Source organism: Haemaphysalis longicornis, unplaced genomic scaffold (assembly GCF_048455015.1).
Source record: "Haemaphysalis longicornis isolate Haplotype H1 unplaced genomic scaffold, Haemaphysalis longicornis Haplotype H1 scaffold_8, whole genome shotgun sequence".
NCBI lineage: Eukaryota > Metazoa > Arthropoda > Arachnida > Ixodida > Ixodidae > Haemaphysalis > Haemaphysalis longicornis.
This window is the reverse complement of record NW_027526445.1, coordinates 53,037,009-53,056,904: the sequence shown is the minus strand read 5'-3', so window position 1 is coordinate 53,056,904 and position 19,896 is coordinate 53,037,009. Positions and strand designations below refer to the sequence as shown.

Sequence of the window (19,896 nt, the reverse complement as noted above, 5' to 3'; positions counted from 1 at the left end):
GTCCTTTGACGGTGACCTTGGCGTGTCTTTGACGCACCTTATGATAGAAGCAGAATGTCAAGAATGTAGTGTGGTTGAAAGCAAAAAAGAATAAGCTCGGCCTAAGGCACAAGATAGAAAGGAAGGTTTGGCCATGCCGCCAACGACAGCGGTGCTAAATTTTAGCGTCTCGGGCGAGTCCAATTGTCTGTTCTGCGACTCATACCAGCACTACATGCAGTTATGCGACTGCATAACTGCATGCGACTGCATAGAATCTTCCGATGCTCAGTCCAAGAGTTCCTGGCGCAAATGCTGCCCACAAAAAGCGGGAAAATACTGGAGCAGCGAAGTGTATAGACGGAGAAATTTATCGTCCATGGCGCAAAATGAAACCAAACGAGGTACAAAGAAGCGACGTTCGGTCCTACCACGTGACAGGTCATATTACGGTTCATCGCCTGAAAGATTTTATTCTGAAGCTGCAGAACACAAGCTGGGACTCAACTGTGCACGTTAGAAGGAGGGGTGGCGAATGAAAAGTAGCGAGAAGTACAGAAGACGTACATAAAATTAAGTGAGAAAGAAGACGTCGGAAACGACCGTACTACGACTGATCCGACTTGGAGCCAGCACAAGCAATGGAAGGAAGTTTATGCGCGTTGCACTTTTTGGTGGAAAGTAGTAGGCGTGACAAGCAACCAGTTTATCGAAGAGGTGACCTCGAGGTGCAGCGTTGTAGGTGCACCTGGGCAGTAGTAGCATTTGAGTGAAAGGCTGCACGGACCACTACAGGAGCTTGAACTACACTTTTGTGGGACGCGGAGGGTGTGGAATTTATTGTGTCGCACATAGCAAAGTAAGCTAGATGAAGAAGAGGACATGACTTGATGACGCCAAGGAACAAAGATGACGAGAAAGACGAAGTGCAGCGGACGCCATGATCATGTAAAGAAGGAATTCAACCTGATGTAAATACAGTTATTCTTTGTTTACTGTGGCGTTGGACTCCTTTCTTCATCACCGTCGACGCACATAGCAAACAGAAAATTTCGCCTTCTCATCTCATCACAATATGGTTGAGGCAACCTCAAATTTCTCTTCCTCGAGTCACCTACAGAATGCACGTAAGCATGGTGCCAATAAATGACTAAATGTATTGATAAGAAAATTGAAAGAACAGTTCATCAGCAGGCGGAATTTGTCGCACCTAGGTACGGACAACGGAACCCCTTCTGGTGGAGAGGGGTGGAGAAAATGATGACAAACTTAATGTATGAAGGGGAGACAGTGTATTTAAAAACAGAGAATGGGATAAAAAAAGAAAGCAAGGAAGTCTAGTAAGGACCGTCCGCAGTCTTTAAGTCCATAATTCATGGTATCGCACTTGCTATCTTTCAGAGCGGGTTCCCGTGTGTTTCCGTGCACGTACATGAATCTTAAGTAGCCGTAGAGTAATGCCACGAGTGCTGACGCAAAACGACAGCAATAAAACTATTTTTTGCGTGAGTTTGTGACGGCGGAGCTGTTTAAGCTTGAGAGCCAGTAGTGCAGGGCTTCGCTCAAAATTCGGCGCAGCAAAGTTGACAGCAGAAAAATGCTAAGCCAGGACATGTGAGGGGAAGTGGCGGGGAAGCAAGGCGACGACAAGCAGGTGTGGGGAGTGCGCGCCGCGGCTCAGGTGTTCGGCGGGCGAGGCCCGCGTCGGACATTTGATCCGCCTAGTGATGAAGTAAGCTCCGCTGTTTCCTGTCTTTGCATCTCACTTACCAAGGGGGGTAAATTTATTTTTGTTTCTTGAGCAGAATATGTTGCCCGCTGTAGTTTCCGCGAAATATTTCGAGAGCGCACATTTCCTTGAGATACTTCTCTTCGTGATTTCTGAGAGAGAAATACCACTCCTTTGTCGAAGCGTTGGATCAAACATGCCGGTGTGTGTGAGTGCAGCCAAGAGGTATTCTCTTTTGTTATCTTTGTTGCAGGCACATGAAGAACGTCGTGGTATGGGCGCACATTCCAAACATGAGTTACACAACCTGTCCCTTTGACACGGCCTTCTTTGTGAGTGCATTTCTTCGAATAGTTTCACTATATTTTGTGGTGATAAACCAGAACACGGGTGACGCAAAGGCAAAAACAATTGCAGGGATATGTTGACGCTCCTCCAACGAACGGAGTGAAATGTGCTTAGCATTGAATTAATTAGTGCCGATGTTGAAACCAGCCAACCTTCGACTTCATGGGGACACTGAAGTGAATTTGTCAAGGCACCGCTTTTGCTTGCACTGCGTAGACTGTCTCACAAAAACCGCTTGTCATCGTTTGCCGTAGCCATAAGGGGGTATTTTTTTATAAAGCGTGAAAAACAAAAAAAACTACCATGAGCGGTTTACGGCGGCCGCACCAACTGACAGCCATGACAGCCATTGCTACGTGATTAGATGATGTCCAAGAATAGCATTCAATCAAGTTTCGGTTTCGGTTTTGTGTAAAAACATGCTTCGCATCCGATGTTATCGTTGGATGGGCATTCTCGATATCTCAGTAATCGGCATACCACACTTCTGCCATATTGTTGGCTGTAAAATGCGTCAGATAAGCCTGCCAGGATAGCTTGGAATCGTAGCAATAATTAACTGAGGCGTACGCAGCGAATGAACGCCCTTCACGCCACTGCAGACGCTCAAGTGCGATACGCTTTTGCTCTATCTTTAGAGCTTGCCTGGTTCATTCCTGCACCGTAAAAAGCATGTTCGCACAGGCTAAGGGTCTGAAGATTCGGGACTGTGCCCACTGCCCACAAGCAGTCGGTGCTTATGGTAACAGCACGCCAAAGAGAACTCGCTAGCGCATCAATGCCAGTCTGCGTGCATTTTACGAACTCGCTCGGGGAGCAAGGAACGTCACAGGGCATAAATGAATTCAGTATAGAAAACATCAGCCAAAAACAAAGAAAGCTTAAAAAAAGCATGCACTCTCGGGGATTCGAACTTGCGACTTGCAAAACAACCTATCTAGCGCTCTAGACCACCCTGCCACGTGCGAGCGCTGTCTTAGCGGAAATATAATGTATATATTGTATAGTCAGTTGACAATTTTATTTATTTTTAGAATTTCAAGCAGCTTAGATGACTACTTCTTGTATAGCGCTCGGGATGTAAGCGTCCCCCAAATAACCACCATATCTCACGGCTAGCGACTGCATTTCTCAGACGGAAAAGCGTTCGCACGAGTGCTACTGACCGCTGTGCTTGTTCACCCAGCGCAAAAAAAGGCTTCCTGCACCCTAGTTTTACGCTGTACGATAAAAGGTTTGGGTGATTTTATTTCCTTAGTACCCATATTAACTTCGCCTACTCTTAGCCCGCCTTTAATTGGCCTTGGATTTTCCTACTAGCGTACCAGTCGGCGAAGCGTCGCATGTGCGCTTGTGCATCGCTTGTGTGGACCTGGACTTGGAGCTTGAGAGAGAGAGAGAGAGAAAAAACTATTTAGAACCAAAGGCGGTTCAGACAACCCAATTACAGGTCGTCCTCAGTGAATGCTGAACTCAGCTCTAGTGCGTTTTTGATGTATTGCACTAGAGCTAGCTGCTCCTCGATGGAGGAGGCGAGAGTCAGCCACGTTGGGTCAATAGGATATGGCAGCTGCGTCGGTGTGTGTAAGTGAGGAATGCTGGGAATAGTGTAAGGGCATTCCAATAGGACACGTTGCTGATTAGGATATCCAGCATAGTGTTTGCAGGCTGGTGGTTCTTGTGCTTTTCCTTTAGAGAAAAGATATCGAGAAAAGATTTAGAGAAAAGCTGGGGTGCATGTCCTGTTAGCCTGTGCTTGTCTCAGTAATACTGATTGCTGCCTGTCTAGGTTAGGGTGAGGTGGAGGTAATTTTCTTCTGTTCAGTGTAAGGTCTATTAGTGTATTATTCATTATGCCACGCCAATTGGACTTCTGCAGGGAGATGTTCGGTGCCCGGATACTTAACTCACGGGCGAGCGTGTCTGCCCGAACGTTGCCAAAGATCTCCGCCTGGCCAGGTGTCCAAATAATATCGTAGTGGTGATGGCAGTGACTATTTAATAAATCTGCTGCATCTTTATTCATGTTGTTCAGTATAATTTGCGTGCATGCTTCTTGAGAATCTGTTAAAATGATCACCGGGAGTTCGTTCTGTACCATTTGGACTATGAAGTGTGAAGGTGTCGGGGTATCTAATGGCTCTGGCGATGGCGTGGAGTTCAATGCCTGCTGCATTGATGTTGGCGCCGCTTTTGAGAATACAGGCTACTGCCGGATGTAGGTCTCTGTTCAGCACTACGATGCTGTGGTTGGCTCCGCTGGAACGAATATCTACATAGTATATTGCTTGGCTTGTTGGAGATCTTTTCACAAGATTCTGTAAAAAATGAATTCTTTGCCGTCTTCTGTCCTCATTTTTTTGGGATCCATATTCCTAGGTAAACGGGCGACTTTGAGTAGGTCTCGAGTTTTGCTGTCGAGAAATGCGCCCTTGACTTTCTGTGGCTCGTTTCGAGGTGTGGGATCAAAATTGAGGCTGCTGAGGATGTTCCTGCCGTGCTCTGTTGACCGAAGTCTTTGAACGTGGTTTGCTAAATGAACTGAAACGATCTCATCAATCGTATTGTGAGTACCTGTCCTGAATATACCCTCGTTGCTAGTCGACATTGGTACTACTAAGGCAACCTTGGTAGCCTTTCTGATGAGCGCCTCTAGCTTAAGTTTTTCTGTTTTTGATGGGTTTAGGTAAGGGAGGTGATATTTAAACCTGGAAATTATCAAGGCATCCCTCAGCCACAGGGCTTCCTTCTCCTTCAATCCAATAGTATCGTGTGTGATTCTTTTCATCATGTGAATGATCTGATTGCCTTGCTTCAAAAGTTCTTGAGTTGTTGGATATGACCTGCCATCTTTCTGGGTGCGAAGCTCCAAGGCATAAATTTCCGCTTTTTGTGGGATGGGAATTTCCCCTAAGGTGAGATTCACTTTTCCTTGGGGGTTTCGTTTGATATGCCTCGTTCGGAGAAGAACCTATGATTTGGAAGGTGAGCAATGGAGGCCTTCTCTTTTAGCCTCCTCTTCGATTGTATTTAGTGCTACTTGCAGCGTGCTTTCAATGTGCCCCAAAGAACCCTTAGTTATCCATACTGTAATGTCATCCGCGTATAAGGTGTACTTTGTCTCGAATTTCATCGAGTTTTCTGGCGACTCCACACATGGCTAGGTTGAAAAGCATGGTTGACAGGACCGATCCCTGTGGGGTACCTCTGCTTGGGTGCTTTCTATTTTCTGATGTGTGCGACCCAAGGACAATGCGTAGAGTGCGGACTTTCAAAACATTTCTCACGTAGTTGTAGATACGGTCACCGCAGTCAGTTTTTGCTAGCTCTTCAAGGATGCCGTCATGTTTGACATTATCGAATGCTTTGGCTAAATCGACTGCTAAAATGGCTTTATTTTGAGCTGCGCTTGGATTGTTGATCACGTGTTCTTTAATCTGAAGGAGGGCGTCATGGGTTGAAATATGTTCCCCGAAGCCAATCATCTGAAACGGTAAGCACTTCTCGTTTAAATATTGTTCTAACCGCTTCAAGAATATGCATTCTAATAACTTGCCTTGACATGATGTTAGAGAGATGGGTCTCAGATTTCCGATCTCTATAGGTTTTCCAGGTTAGGGCGAAGGTAACTATGGCACCCTTCCACTCCTGCAGCAATGTTCCACTTTCCCAAGCCTTATTCATCACCTGTCGGAGATACTCATAATCTGATTCATTTAGATTGCCAAGAATAACGTTGCCAATTTGATCTGGCCCCGGAGCTGAGTGCCTGTTAGCTTTAGCAATAGCTTCAGTAAGCTCTGCCCTTGTGATTGGCTGGTTAAGGTAGCACGTGTTGTTTGCCTTGCCGTTGTAGTCTTTGTAGGCCAGATAGTCTCTTTTGGGAAAATAGACATTCGCTAGTTCTTCTAGCTGGTCCTCTACCTTGTTATAGTTAGCTGCTAACGGGTCTAGACGCTTGTTTAGTTCTGTTCTGGAGTTTCCGGGTTGTATCAAATACCGAATTAAAGACCAGGCTTTTTTCAGGTGAAGATTGCCATTTAGTTGGTTGCATATACTGTACCAATTGTTTCTTGCGAGTTGAGAGGCGTAGGGTTGGATTTCTACATTTATGTTTGTTATTCGTTTTTTCAGCTTCCTGTTCAGTTTGTTTCTTTTCCAGCTCTTGGTTTTATCCTCGCCTAGCTTCCAACAGGTGCAAAAGATGAGAGACTATTTCCGGGTAATTATCAGACATTTGTACACTTTTAGAGCACGACTCCACATCTTGTATTATCCGTGCATTCCATTCTGCTAGGCTGGGGCTTTGTAACGTTCTCGGTCTTTTACGGAATTTATCCCAATTCGAGATGCAAACCTTTTTATTTCTGTTTTTAAATTTGGATATGGCAATGTCTCTGTGTATGATCGTGTGATCACTGGTTAGAGTTTCCGCTTTCGTATGCCAATGGCATAGAAGCGATCCCTTGACCAGTGTCAAGTCTGGGCTTGTGTCCTTCGGAACTGAGTTGCCTTCTCGGGTGTTTAAGTAGGGGTCATTTAGCAATGCAAAGTTTTTCCATGTGGATTAAAGATTCCAGCGCTTTACCTTTCAAATCACACTTCTCGTAACCCCACGTTGTGTGCTTTGCGTTAAAATCCCCTGCCACCAGGTGCGTGAAGCGTCATCTTGGTCTTTGGAAAATATTTGGGAAAAATGGCATCCTTTTGCCTTCGGAAAGTTTTATAGGTTGGTAATGTATATTTTCTGTTCATCGTGTGGCTTACTTGTAATTGCAGTTACCACCTCTATGGTCAAAAAATGCCTATGGGTGTCCGTGTTTTCAGCCATTAAACGAATAGCTAGATCATTTCTGACTAAAGTGGCAATTTGTTTGCAGGGATCTTGTGGTTCATAAGTTGTGTATCGAGGAATTGTTGGGGTGCGTCCTGTCTCTTGGAGTAGAACAATATCTGGTTTGAATTGTGCCATCTGAATGTATTGAGTTAGGAGACCTCTCTTGTTACCGAAACCACTACAATTCCACTGCCAGATGTTGAGGCAGCCCGTGGATGTGTTCTTGTTTGAGTTATTCATCGTTGTTGACATAACCTGAGGTTGCAGGGTAGGGTCTGGAGCGCGAGCTGCCCGCTCTCCTTATAGAGGATAGCTCTCCCTCTAGCTTTCTTATGCGTGTCACTAGAGACTCAACCTGTTTGGTTAGTCTCGAGAATCCATTAGTGAGAGCAACTACCTCTTCTGTTACCGGGGGTGATGGCGGGGCTGGAGTAGGGGCGGTTAGTTCAGTTAATCGTTTCAAAATCAGGTCGAAACGCTTTTCACTTTCCTGCCTGAACTGGACGAAGTCGTCAGCTAGTGATGGAGCCGTTTCTTGGGCAAGTTTCGATTTTTTATGGAGGGATTCCCCACTGCCGTTCCCCGTTGTGTTTATACTCCTATCGGCGGTTGAAGCGGTTTGCGGTAGGACTGCGAAGTGCTCCATATCCATGATGTTGCCTGTGCTTCCCTCCTCAGACGTAAAGGTGGGGGGGGGGGGCTACTCGCTAGACCTTTTTGATTTGTATGTGAGTGTGAACTCTGGATTACAGCTTGTCGATAACTGAGCGCTGCTCTGTCTTGCCTTTGTTGTATATCTCATTGATCCAACGTGTTCTGACTCACCTGCGAATTTTTCTTGGATTCCGTGTTTTGCTGTACCCCGGGTCTTCTTCTTGATCTTGTTTTCGCTGCGCCCACGATAGGCTGCCCTGGTCTTGCTTCGACTGTGGTCCCGGCTTGTGTGGCGGTTGCTGACAACACTGCTGCTTCGGCTCTGGCTTCCACCTCGGCACATTCTTCCATTCGCAAACGTGTCGTGTCTTAGTTTCAACTAAGTGAACGAACTGCGTCGACCCGTCGGCTGCCGCGGGACTAAACGCTGGGCCGACTGACTCTGCCGGAGGGTCGGCGAGGCGCCCAGTAGTGCAGTCAAGCCAAGCCACCTCTTTGTGACGTCATACGAAACGCCACAGAAAATGGGCGGGAATGCAGAGAGGACAGCATTTTCGAATAATTTTTCTAGCGAATAAAATTGCTTAAACGCAGCCAGAGTGGTCGAACCATAGCCTAGAGATTCCAGACTACAATTTGCGCTGGTAATGCCGCAATGTTTACAAATGGCTTCAGTGTCCTTTTAATTGTGCTTTTTAAATGACGCGTTAAAAATGATTTTCATCCGTGCTGTTTGCCTCCCACCTCACTAATCCGCGCTTCGAAGCTTAGCCAACCATTTTTAGAACAAGTAGATTACGTTGCAGCGGCATGCGGGCCGGCAGATGAATGCGAACTCCTGAGCCTTGAAGCTACCCGCAGCGCCTCAGTTTGCTAACATGTACATTAACTTTTTATTCGTTTATTTGGTTTTGCAGCATCCCGTTTCCAAGCGCATTATCTGAGCCTGTTAACCTCCGCATGATCTCCCACTTTCTAACCCGCTACTGCGTCACCGCTAAGTAATTACACCAACTGCAACACACCCCAATGAGAACGATTATAAAGCCTAACGTTGTAGCAGATGCATTTGACACGTATGAAAAAGCCTTGCGGTTGGCTTGCGAAGGCACTGGCCGAGCTTGCCGTCGCCTCTCAACGTGCCTTTCAGAAGCGAGGATTGGCGAAGCCTTGCAGGCTATGCGAGTGAAAAATGTGTGCTTTCCACCACAACATTTCATGCTACGGTGCATGAGCTCACTGGCGGCACAAGCAGGAGCTAGAAATTAGGTGTGGTCACAGATTGGTCCGATGCATCTAAGGGAAGGGAGCTGCCCGGTTGTGATTGAATAGTAGGTACTCAATCATTTTGCGTGTATAAACATTTATCAACCCTTCCTAAAGAAAGTTGAAAGACGCGCGAGGGCTTGTTCACATTAAACTGCGTCAGAAGTGTCAAAATTGCGCCGAAATCTTAGCTAAAAGACCGTCCAACTCCAACGTTCGCTGTAGGGAAGCCAGCAAATGGCGGATATAGGTCATTCGTTTTTCTTTTGGTCTTGTTGTTTTCCCTTGACTGTTTTCGGGACCATTTCTAACCCGTTTATGTTTTTCCGGGATTCCAATACATAATGCACGTTAACCATAAGCTCTAATATTGGGACAGGAATACTAAGGTTTTTCGAGAAACAAGTCCATCAACCCTTCCTCAAAAAAGTTGAGAGAAGCGCTAATGATTTCTCACATGAAAACTGCGTCCAATGTACGTCAGAACCTTTTCTAAATGAGCGTCCAATCGATCGTGAAACTTACGTTGATGTAGTCATCTCGTTTTGTACAATATTTTAAAAGAAAATTGATGTGTATTTGCTGCAGCTACAATGAACAAGCTGTTTATGATATGATATGCCCCAATATTACTGTTTAATATCCCTCTGTGTTTGAACTTTGTGTTCTTGTGTATACTTGGGGTGCCAATTGTTAAGTAATACAAATGAAATGTATACTTGCTTTACCTAAAGGTTGTATCAAATTGAGTTCAGGATTTCTGTACTATGTTTTCTGCGGGTGACAACGTTGTACATTGTTACGTCGCGGCTAGATTGTGTGTTAAGGTATGAGGCCAAGTGGTGGTGAAATTTAAAAAAAAAAACAATGTAGAGTTTTGGTCTACATCGTAAACATGTTTTTAGGCCCATGGGATCCTTATATAGTATGCCCTATTTTTATTGATATTTTTATTTAAAAATTGTATTAAATGTGGGTCTCACGCCAACACCCATAACTCTAATTTGACTCCATGAAAACACAATTTTTGGTAGTGGTATAGGGGAGGCTCTGGCCTGTGCAATTAACCAACGGTAATGAGATCGGATGAATCCTCGAAGCATAGTGATGAAATAACCAGAAAAATAGTTTAAATGTGGTTTGCCTTTGTGTAAAAGGTCGCCATATCAACACTTTTGGCTCCAGCTCATTTCTTGGGGTTCATTGCACACCAATAATGTCAGGAAGAGTTGTGCCAAGTTTCACTAAAAATCTTTATTAGGAAAAAAGTTATCACTATTCGCGTAAAACACCAAAAAATAGGATCTGAGAAAATAACCAAAAAAGATTTCAAGTAAGAGCAGCGCTTACATAAGATGACCAGAAGAGCTAAAATTTTCTGAATTTGTAGCTACTTCCTTCTTGGATCTTGCTCGGGTCTGATTTGCACATGTGGCACGTCGCCTTTTTTTAGCTTGCTTTGCAGTATCAGTGTTTTGACGGGATGCCAGTGGGATGCGCACCTGATCATTGGGTTTTGGTATTTGGTTTTTGGTTTTGTGAGTCTTTGCACTCTAAATTTCCCCACACTTTAGCTGCCAGTAAGAAAAAGTAAGCCACAATTTCCGCATACTTTTTCTGCCAGTAAAAAAAGTCAGGGACAGAGAGTAAACACATTGAGCAAACAATCCAAAGCACCTTTGACGTGCGCACGAAGGCTCCAGAACGTAAACAACACGTGCGAAACACCGCTCATCTGCCTAGTTAGAGTTTTGATTTTAATTTATAAATAAAGTGTTGAAAACATTATTAAGGCATTAATACATTTTTGCAACTAGTACAATTGTAAAAACAGAAAGTAAGAACTCCAAACCAAGGCATTTTTGTGTCGCACACAAAACTGGCAGTTTCAGTGTCGGTTGCGTAGACGCCTAGTGGGTTTACATTTTTTATGTATCTTTTGAAAGAAATTGTGTAGGAAGAAACTTTTTCAGCAAAATGATGCTCCATAAATTCCACATCAAACAGACACCTTAAAAACGGGGGAGGAGGAGGATGTCGCTTTTTCAGGTAATTTGTTTCACTTTTTGACATGCCCGAAGACAACCACTTCGGTGGTGTTTACTTTGTGTTGTTTATGATGTTTACTTCTGTAACATCCCACTTGTAATTCTTTTTTTGCTTATCTGAAATAAACATTCACTTCACCTCACTTCATTTCAAAGACCCAAATCGCAGAACAACAAACCCGTGCTACAAATTCTCCCGCACTAAGTAAACACATCTACGGACGATCCGAATGTGGGCCGATACTTGGTGTATGAGATAAAAGTATACCATTTTACCGGGATCGATGCGTGTATCGTCTTACTTAGACGCGTTCCCTTTTCGCCATTTTCTAGTAACGGTTTTGACAAAATGGAATCCCAGTTTCACGCACGCGCCTTGCGTCATAGAGAGATTTTATCGAAGCTTTTTGGTCGACAAACCGGTCTACTATTAGTCTTCTGACAGGACGCCATCGGTTTATATAAGAAAGCTTTCAATTTAATAATTGATCGTGTTACTGGTGTTGCAAAGCGTCTATTCAGAAAAAGAGAGACGGGAGAAGTAGCTAGGGATAGGGGAGCGGCAGGGGCCCGTCCTAGTCTTGTAGAATGGATTTATTTATCTTACAACAATGCGTGCTCAATCCCCTTTCAGGCGCGCTGGTTCGAGTGGCTGAGGAGCAAGCCGCTGTCGGTGGCCAACAAGAGCCTGCTGACTCTCAGCATGGCCCCCCTCCGCTACCCGATGCCAGCGGACAACGAAAACCGCGACTGCTTCCACAGGCCGTCGGAGAAGCACCCGATGAAGACTCCGTTCGCGCAGGTGGGGACCAACAATGACTACACATTGGCTACAACGTCTAGACAAGAGACAGCTCGGGTAACCCGTGTGCTCTGTGCTTTTTTTTTCGAACGGTCGTGCCCGATTGCCACTGCCACGTCCCCATCTTTAAGGCGAACGCGTGACCAGCACTTTTGATGTGACAATGGGGAGAGCATTTTAGGCCTTATTGAAACTCCGTCGTTGCTATGGTTACGCGGTTGTGCCATTGCTATGGTGCGCCGTTGCTATGGTTATGGAGGAGTGACTCGGCTGTATAAACGCTCGAGGTACGCTGGCCAGGAGCGAAGATGGTTCGGATACTAGCGTGTTGCGGCTGTAGAATCAGTTTTGACGGCACCGGAAAGAAGTTCACATCCACGAGGATATGGGCCAACATGGATGCGGTGGTGACAGAGTGAGAAGAGAGGGTGTGTTATACGTAATAAGCCGACCCAAAGACTTCGTCGACCAAACCACGAGGTATTGCTCAGAGAAACTGAAGAACGACACCGATGTTGTTTTATAAGCGCTACTTTATGCAAGTTTTTATGAGCACGAGTTGTTTTATACCAGTATCGTTTACCTGAAAATTAAGAAATTCGTTCTCTTGGCCTACTTTCTTTCTTGTTTCGGGTAAGCAAATGGTCTCAGCGCGTGATCGTTTCGCGACTGGGATAAGTGCGGGTATGTATAGCCTGGATATAAACGTAACACCCGGATAGACACCCTGGAGTAGACACGCTAAAATATTAACGAACGTATCAGAGAGGGAGCAGGGGCTTTTTAGCGCTAATTATTTATTATGCCAATATTTGATGTTTCTGACAATTTTTTGCACTTTAGCGAAATGTTGCATGAAATAATCTAGGAATAGCAGGGGCCTGTTGAGACGAGTTTATTATGTCGGCTCCCAATAGGGCAGTTCGTTTGTAGCACATATTCTTCGATCAGATGCTTTTGCGAACGCTGAAAGAAAAAAAAAATGAAATATATGCGTAATGCGAACAGACGCGATAATTTCTTGCAAAGCAGATTTTACCATCCACCTCAATGCACCCGCGCAGCTATGAACGGACTCTTTGATTGCCTCCGATGAGAAATGTGTGGCATCCTCTTGAAACAGGGCAAATTTTTCTGCAACTGTGCAGTGTCTGGGAAAGCTGAGGAAGTGTTATAACTGCGACTTCTTTTCTTCATTGTTCCACTAATTTATTAGCTTGCACTTGTGGGCACATAAATACACATTCAAATAGATTCTTTTCTACTTCATGTGCGCCTTTGTTAAGCCACAGGTGTTCTCCAGATTGCTCGCTATTCGCTCTATAACTCCCTTACGATTGACACTGATCTGGGAGGGGGGACCAATCAAAACCTTTTTATTGCGTCCGCAGTAGACAGCAATGTCGGCAAAATTTCCGCGTTGCTCTGTCGTCAGAGCGGGCAACAAAATTACCCTAAACAAAATTAGCTCGGCTATGCCAGGATACACGTAGCGTGAGCTAAGGTTCAGCTGGTTATTACCAGGTTCTCTGGTTGTCTAGGATTAGCTGATTATCATGCTTACTGCTGCTAAAACGATTTCCAATCCAATCCAATCCAATACAATTCAATTCAACACAATCCAGTCTAGTCTAGTCCAGTCGTGGCGGCGGCGGCTCCAGCGTGCCAGCTGTGCGGCGCGGGACGTCACTGCTTCTCCCGAATGCGCAACACGGCTCTCCAGGAGTCACGCGAAACTGCTGAACCTCCGCCAGTGTAGCTCACGCTACAATAGAGTGGAGTGGTCGGGTGGAGCGGGCTGTATAAGCGTAGGAAAGGCTAGCCTTCCCGCATGATCCTGGCTTGGGCACTTTCCGACGGTGAGCTCCATACCACTAATAAGAGGTCGAACTAGGCGTCCATACGTTATACACGCGGCGTGGCTTGTGGTGACCTGAGGTCAAAGAGGTGGTCCTCACGTTCAAGCCTGTGTTTGGCGTATCTGTGCTGTTTGTCAACCTTGATTTATACTATGGAACGGGGTGTGCGGCAACTGCAGGGCCGAGTAGACGTCTAAAAAAATATAGAAATATAGAATGTATTTTGAGACGACGGTGGGCCGAAATGGCTGAAAAACGGAGGGAGCATGAATTCCGGTGTCTGAGTTTAGTTTTTTTCTGTAATAACGTAATTACTGTATTTTTCAACGCGTCGTGACTAAATGGAATGTACAATTTCACTCAAAACACTCGTGCACGAAACTCTGTGCTAATAATACTCACATTCCTCTCGTGCCGTCAGTAAAACCAAGCATAGCGAGGAGAGCAGACGGTTGGATTCGCAGATAAATACTACGGCGAAACTCCAAAAGCGTTTAAATCGGTTTAAGTCTTTTATATACTTAGTTATCATAAGCGAAAAGTGAAGCCCACACGCAGATGTCACAGTTGGCGCACCATCCTTGACGACACTGAGGGAGAGGGAGAGAGAGAGATAGATACGTTTTTTTGAGCTTTCTGAAGTGCGAATGGTTCCATAGCTCCGGAATTCACCAGGTGAGCAGAAAGCCTTCGCCCTGGATGCCACGAGTTGCTGGACGACCGGATGGCCGCTGGTCAGCAGGTTCTCCCACAGCTCAGCGGTGGGAAAAGGGGATTGGAGAGACGGAAGTTTGGGATAAAACTCACAATGTATTATGATAAGAGGTAGAGTTCCGGGTTGTGCACGGAACTGGCATTCAGCAGAGTATTGACTTGGAAACATACAATGCACGCGAATTGGGTGAGGAAACGTATTAGTTTGTAGTCTGGGGAGTAGCGATTCTTCTTCCTTGGAGAGTGCAGGGTGACGAGGAGGAAAGTGTTGTCTGTCGGACCGGTAATATTGCGTTATGTCTTGATATGTTACAAGCAGGATTGACGATGTGGTCCCCTCGGAAGCCTGGGGAGACAGGGCGCAGGCTTGCTGATGAGCATAGTTGTTGCCACTCAGTGAGGAGTGGCTAAGAGTCCAGATGATGTTAACTTTCTGTAAGGGTTGATGTGGCAATATAGCTTTAAAGTGGAAGGGGGCTACCTCCATGCTAAGAAGCTTCTGCAGGCCGCTTGGTAATCGGTGATAATGATTGGGTACTTCGTATGTAGGAGGGCTAAGGCGATAGCTAACTCTTCAGCAACCTAGGTTCAGCATGTCTTGATTGATGCACAAGGGATGACTGTTGTAGTGACTGTTGTGGTCACTGTTGACTGTGTCTACTTTGCGTTGACAATTAGGCTAGGCACTGGCATCCGTATAGGCGACTGTTCTTTTTCCATAAATATTTTCATGCACTTTGCTTCGGGCTTGTCGGCGGCGAGGTGGAGGTTAGGGTGCATATGTTTGTATAAAGGGCGAATCAGGAGGTGACTTCTGCCATGGCCAGAGAGGAGCTGGGAGGCAGTCGATTGTGGGCATGCGATATGGAGTCTGTTTAAGCGGGCCAGTCCTGCAGGTGTTTGTGTTAAACGGAGCCGTTTACTTTATACGCGGCCTTCGATAAGCTCGGATGCAGTATTGTGGAGGCCAAGTTGTAGGAGACGGGCCGTTTATGTGTTCATGGGCAGATTTATTACTTGTTTAAAAGCTATGCGGATTAATCGATGAATGTATTCTGTATCACTTTTGGTGAGAGTAAGTTAAGGTGTGACGACATACGCGACTTGTGAATTCAGAAGAGCTTGAACCAGTCTTTTTCACGCCCCGTCAGCGGTTCGAAACGCGTCGAAGCATGTTACCGACTTGGTGAAACGCCTTTGAGAGTTTGAATAAAGTTTTATCATTACATGTGTTGGCCTGGATGATAATGCCTAAAATCCGAAGTGAGGAGCTTGGCCGTATGGTATGGCCGTCGAGGTGGATGCAGGCAAGTTCCGTGTAGAGCAAGGGGATGTTTACGAACGACGATAAGTTCCGATTTTTGTGGCAAGCATTGAAGCCCGTCTAATGAAGCATATTTGTTAGCGGCATAGGTGGCCTGTTGAAGTGAGTCTCGCATGTTTCACATTGAGTCAGTGTCTGTACATATTGTGATTTCATCGGCCTAAAGCGCGTGATGTACGCGCAGGACGGCGTAGAGTTGATGGGGTGAGTCCAGGAGGGCCAGATTGAAAAGTAGTGGAGAGAGGACGGAACCTGGGGGTGCACCCCGATCGCCCAGGGCAATTGACTAGGACTGAACGTCTCCTACCCGGATAATAGCGTGGCGTTGAGTTAGGAAGTCAGCAATGCATGCGTAGGTGCGGTGGCCGCAGCCTGCTTGATTTAGACGGGGTAGTATAGATGAATTCGAATCATTGTCGAATTCCCCTTTCAAATCTAAGGCAGGAACGGCTGGCGGGGTGTGACGGGTGCAGCAAGGACCTCTTCTTTAATTCGAAGTAGAATATCCCGTGTAATGAAATGCTTCCTGGACCCATACCTGGTGTTGGGGATGAGGCCGTTGTTTTCGAGGCAGGTTTGTAGGCGCTTTAGTAGTAATCGTTCAACTAATTTACCCACAGAGGAAGGTAGAGAAATAGGCCGCACTGAGCGACGAAGCGCCGGTGAAGCACCCGTTAAACCGTTGCCTCGTCACGTGGTAGCCCATTGGCGAGGCTTCGACAAAGATCAGCTGTGCCGTCTCTCCGCAACGAATGGCAAGGTGTGTCGACGCAGCCTCCACACTTGCGCTTTATCGGTTCGAGGTCATTAAGACGCGATGAATGACATTGCGAGACAGAGTGCAGTAGAGCTTAAAAAAGGAATTGTGCAGGATGACACAAAAAAGACAAACACAAAAAATTATTCTAGTGACTTTACTCTACAGTACTACTTCCACAACATACAAACGGGTCATCGTACTAACTGTGCTCTGGTATCGGCATGTGCTACTGAACACCCCGCAATGGGCTTACAGGTGTGCTTAAAAGTTGAGGACATGACCGTGGAGGAACCTGGCACAGCGACATCGTGCCGCGTGTACCGTGACAAGCGGGGCTGTTACCTCACTTTCTCAACGAGGGCTCTCAACGCAATCGTGAGTATGGCTCACTACCGCGCCAACTTTGGATTTTACAAATTTATTTCGCAAAAAGTCGCGAAGTTCGGGCTAGGAACAACAAGAGAGCGTGCAACAGCCCTTTTTGTGGTGAGTATCCGTTTCTGTTCGTACTTGGGTGTTCTCCCAATCGCAAGAAATGCACCAAAACTCGAAAACACTGATTCAGTAGCGAATCGGACTAATGTACAAGGGAAACAAGGTTGCAGTATATATATACCACAATGCAAGTCGCAAAGGCTAACAAACACTAGGTGTACAATAATAAAAATGCACTTCAATTGGCATTACTCGAAGGGACGAATAACCTTGCTGTACAGTGCTGTAGCAAAATGGTTTCACTACGCGCTGAAAAAAACTGTTAAACACATGCCTGGTTCCATCAGCGTGGTCACCGTAAGGGAGGAAACAAGACTCGCGGCAGTCCACGGCTCGATCCGGCAAAGAGTCGCGTCTGTTTCCTGAGCTGTAAGGTCTCAACCCCAGTCAGGGAATCAAGTGACAAAGATTCACAGAGACAAGCAGGAAGCAAAACAGCAGAATCCTATTTCTGGACCCCCGGAAGACATTTCTGACGACGTTTCTTGTAGGGGTCACTAAATGTTACTAAGAGAGGTGTCTCATCACCTGCTGTGATATATCGCAGTCTATAGGACCACGTGATATGGGGTGATTTTGCGTGGCTTTGATACAATAATGGGGTTACCTAGGCGGAGCGGTTGCCGGCAGTTTTAGCAAGGCGCAGTGCGCCTCAGCAAACGTAACACACTACTACTGCGGAATACAATTTTTTTTTTATATTTCGTACATTACGGTAAGCAAAACTTCGCGAAGGATGAGAACCAGACCACAAAGAAAGCGACCAGACACACAGGGCGCAGATTAGCAAATAATTCTTTTGGAGTGACCGATGGCGTCCTGTCCGAAAAAGCTGATGCCTTTCCACAAAGACCTATTAGCCGACCGAAACACCTGATAATATCTCTGGACATACGGCGCGTGCTGAAACCGGGATTCGATTGTGTGACAACGGTTACGTGAGAATCGCAAGAATGAACCCTTCCGGATAAAACACTACACACATTGATTCCGAAGAAGGAGTTCAAAGGGTACCTTATCTCATAAACGACATATCGAAATACATTTATATCGTTCGTAGATGCGTTCACTTAGTGCACGAAAAATAGTCGCATGGGTTGGTTTTTAGTTTGAGAAGTTAGTTTTGATGATGGATTGATGATGGAAGGTTTGATGATGGATTGGGCGCACTTTCAGCGAAGGTTTAGCGCACTTTTGACGCAGTTTTGACGTCAGAAAGCGTCTGTGCTTCTGAACTTTCTCTGCTTTTTGAATCAAGAAAAACATCTGAACGAAAATGCGTTCCACACATGTGCGAAAACAAAGGCCAATAAAAGCAGAAAAAACATATGTCTATACTCGGTGACAACTTAAGAACGGCACCGGAAGTTGCCGCTGTGCCTTATCACCGTAGCCGGGTGTTTCTCCGCGCGGCGCAAGTAGGGCGTTACTGGGAATATTTTGAACATTTTTGAGCCGTTCCCGTGATTTTTTTGACTTAATATGCTTATAAACGACTCCAGTGACGACAAACAAACTGCGTGAGACAAGGCAGACGATATGACGCATTCATAGCAAATCCCTTTCAAAACGCGCGCGCGCTGACGTCACGGGTCCGGCGCTTTGGCGGAGTGATACACTACATGAGGTGGTGCTGTTCTTGAGTTGTAACCGAGCATTACCACCTTTCTCCGTCCCCGTCTTCCATGCAGTTTTCTTCCTTGTCCTTCTGCTACAATGCCCTTATCTTTCGGTCGCATTTTACAAAGACTATTACTAGGTTGGTATATGCAGAGCACAGTAGCAAGTGCACCGTCGAACCGTACATTCGGTTTTTATGTGCAGGCCGAGGTTGTGAACAGGCGCTTCCAGAATGGCTTGGCCGTGGTTGACCTCAACTTCGACGATTATCTGGGGGTCTGCGGCGAGCGACACCGGCTCTTCAACGCCCTCTACAACGTCATCGACGCCTCATGATTAGGGAAGGCGCCCGCGCCCTACTCTCGTATATGGCGGTGTGCTTGCAGAAGGCGCCAATAAAACGCCACCCAGGAACACTTCAAAATGGTTTCCTCAGGATTTCGAGAATATATAGGTGAACGCGGTAGGTGGAACGCTCTTGGCTTCAGCGTGCCAGTGTAAAATATCGTCGTTCTTTCGTTTGAAGTATTATCACCTTGGCTCGGTAGGCCTGGCTGGGTTGGCTGGGTGTTAGTAGCAAACTACGGACCACAATAGCGATCCGGTGACACTACATGTAAATTGCCTCAGTGCTTACGGCACCTATATTTTTTGTGGTAGGGTTACCGCGCTAATACAGCGGCAACAGCGGGAGGAATAAGCATCCGCTAGTCAGGCTCACAGAGGTTGCTATGGTTTTAATGACCTCTAAAAACATTTTTTCGTGACCCTATCAAGCTGGTTCGACACCATATAAGTTAAATAAATGTACATTACTGCAGCCACAACAGAGGCAAATCTTTGGGCGCGCAGAAATCCTGGGAATACTTTGATCGCAGTTTCACTTTAGGAACCTCGTAACTTTGTGCGCCTGGTGGTGAACACATCAAACACATTATCATCAACATTGTCCTAATCATGAGTCTGGTTATGCTTGTTATGCCCACTAAAGTACGAAATTGTGTTCTACAGATCTCCCGCCATGTCTAACGAGTCCTGGCTGAGTCCATCCATTCCTCTCAAATCCTGTCTTTGACCAACTGCTATTGTGTTTGCGGTCTATTGGCAGCCCCTCAGTTAAACAAATGGTCCACATGTTGTCTGTCCCTCATGCATAAGAATGAATAATGCACCCGCCCATGCCCATTTTTTCTCTCTCTTGATTTTAGGTATAATGTCAACTGTTGAGCAAACAGTACATTGTAGGAACACTTGCGGAAAACAATTTATTGTTGTTGTTTTAAATCAGAACTGGAAATACAAGAACCAAGAAAGAACCACTAAACGGACAAGGAGTTGTTTTAAAACTTTGCTTCCCGTCTATTTTTTACTAAGCTCAAGCCAAAGCGCTTTCTAATAATCTCATTCGGAAAGAACAGTTCGAGCGCTGTATCGAACCAGCGACGCAATCCACCTTTCCGC

The 19,896-nt window shown here is 45.8% G+C and overlaps 1 protein-coding gene across 1 annotated transcript in view; it reads left to right on the top strand.

The window, feature by feature from the left end:
• LOC144148300 (uncharacterized) overlaps nt 1–18,804 on the top strand; it is a 47,930-nt gene extending 29,126 nt beyond the window's left edge. The window contains exons 7-10 of the mRNA XM_077679856.1: nt 1,962–2,040; nt 11,496–11,663; nt 16,576–16,695; nt 18,640–18,804. Coding sequence (XP_077535982.1) covers nt 1,962–2,040; nt 11,496–11,663; nt 16,576–16,695; nt 18,640–18,771 — 499 coding nt within the window. The 3' untranslated portion in view covers nt 18,772–18,804. The remainder of the gene's footprint in view (nt 1–1,961; nt 2,041–11,495; nt 11,664–16,575; nt 16,696–18,639) is intronic.
• Nucleotides 18,805–19,896: the final 1,092 nt, after the last annotated feature.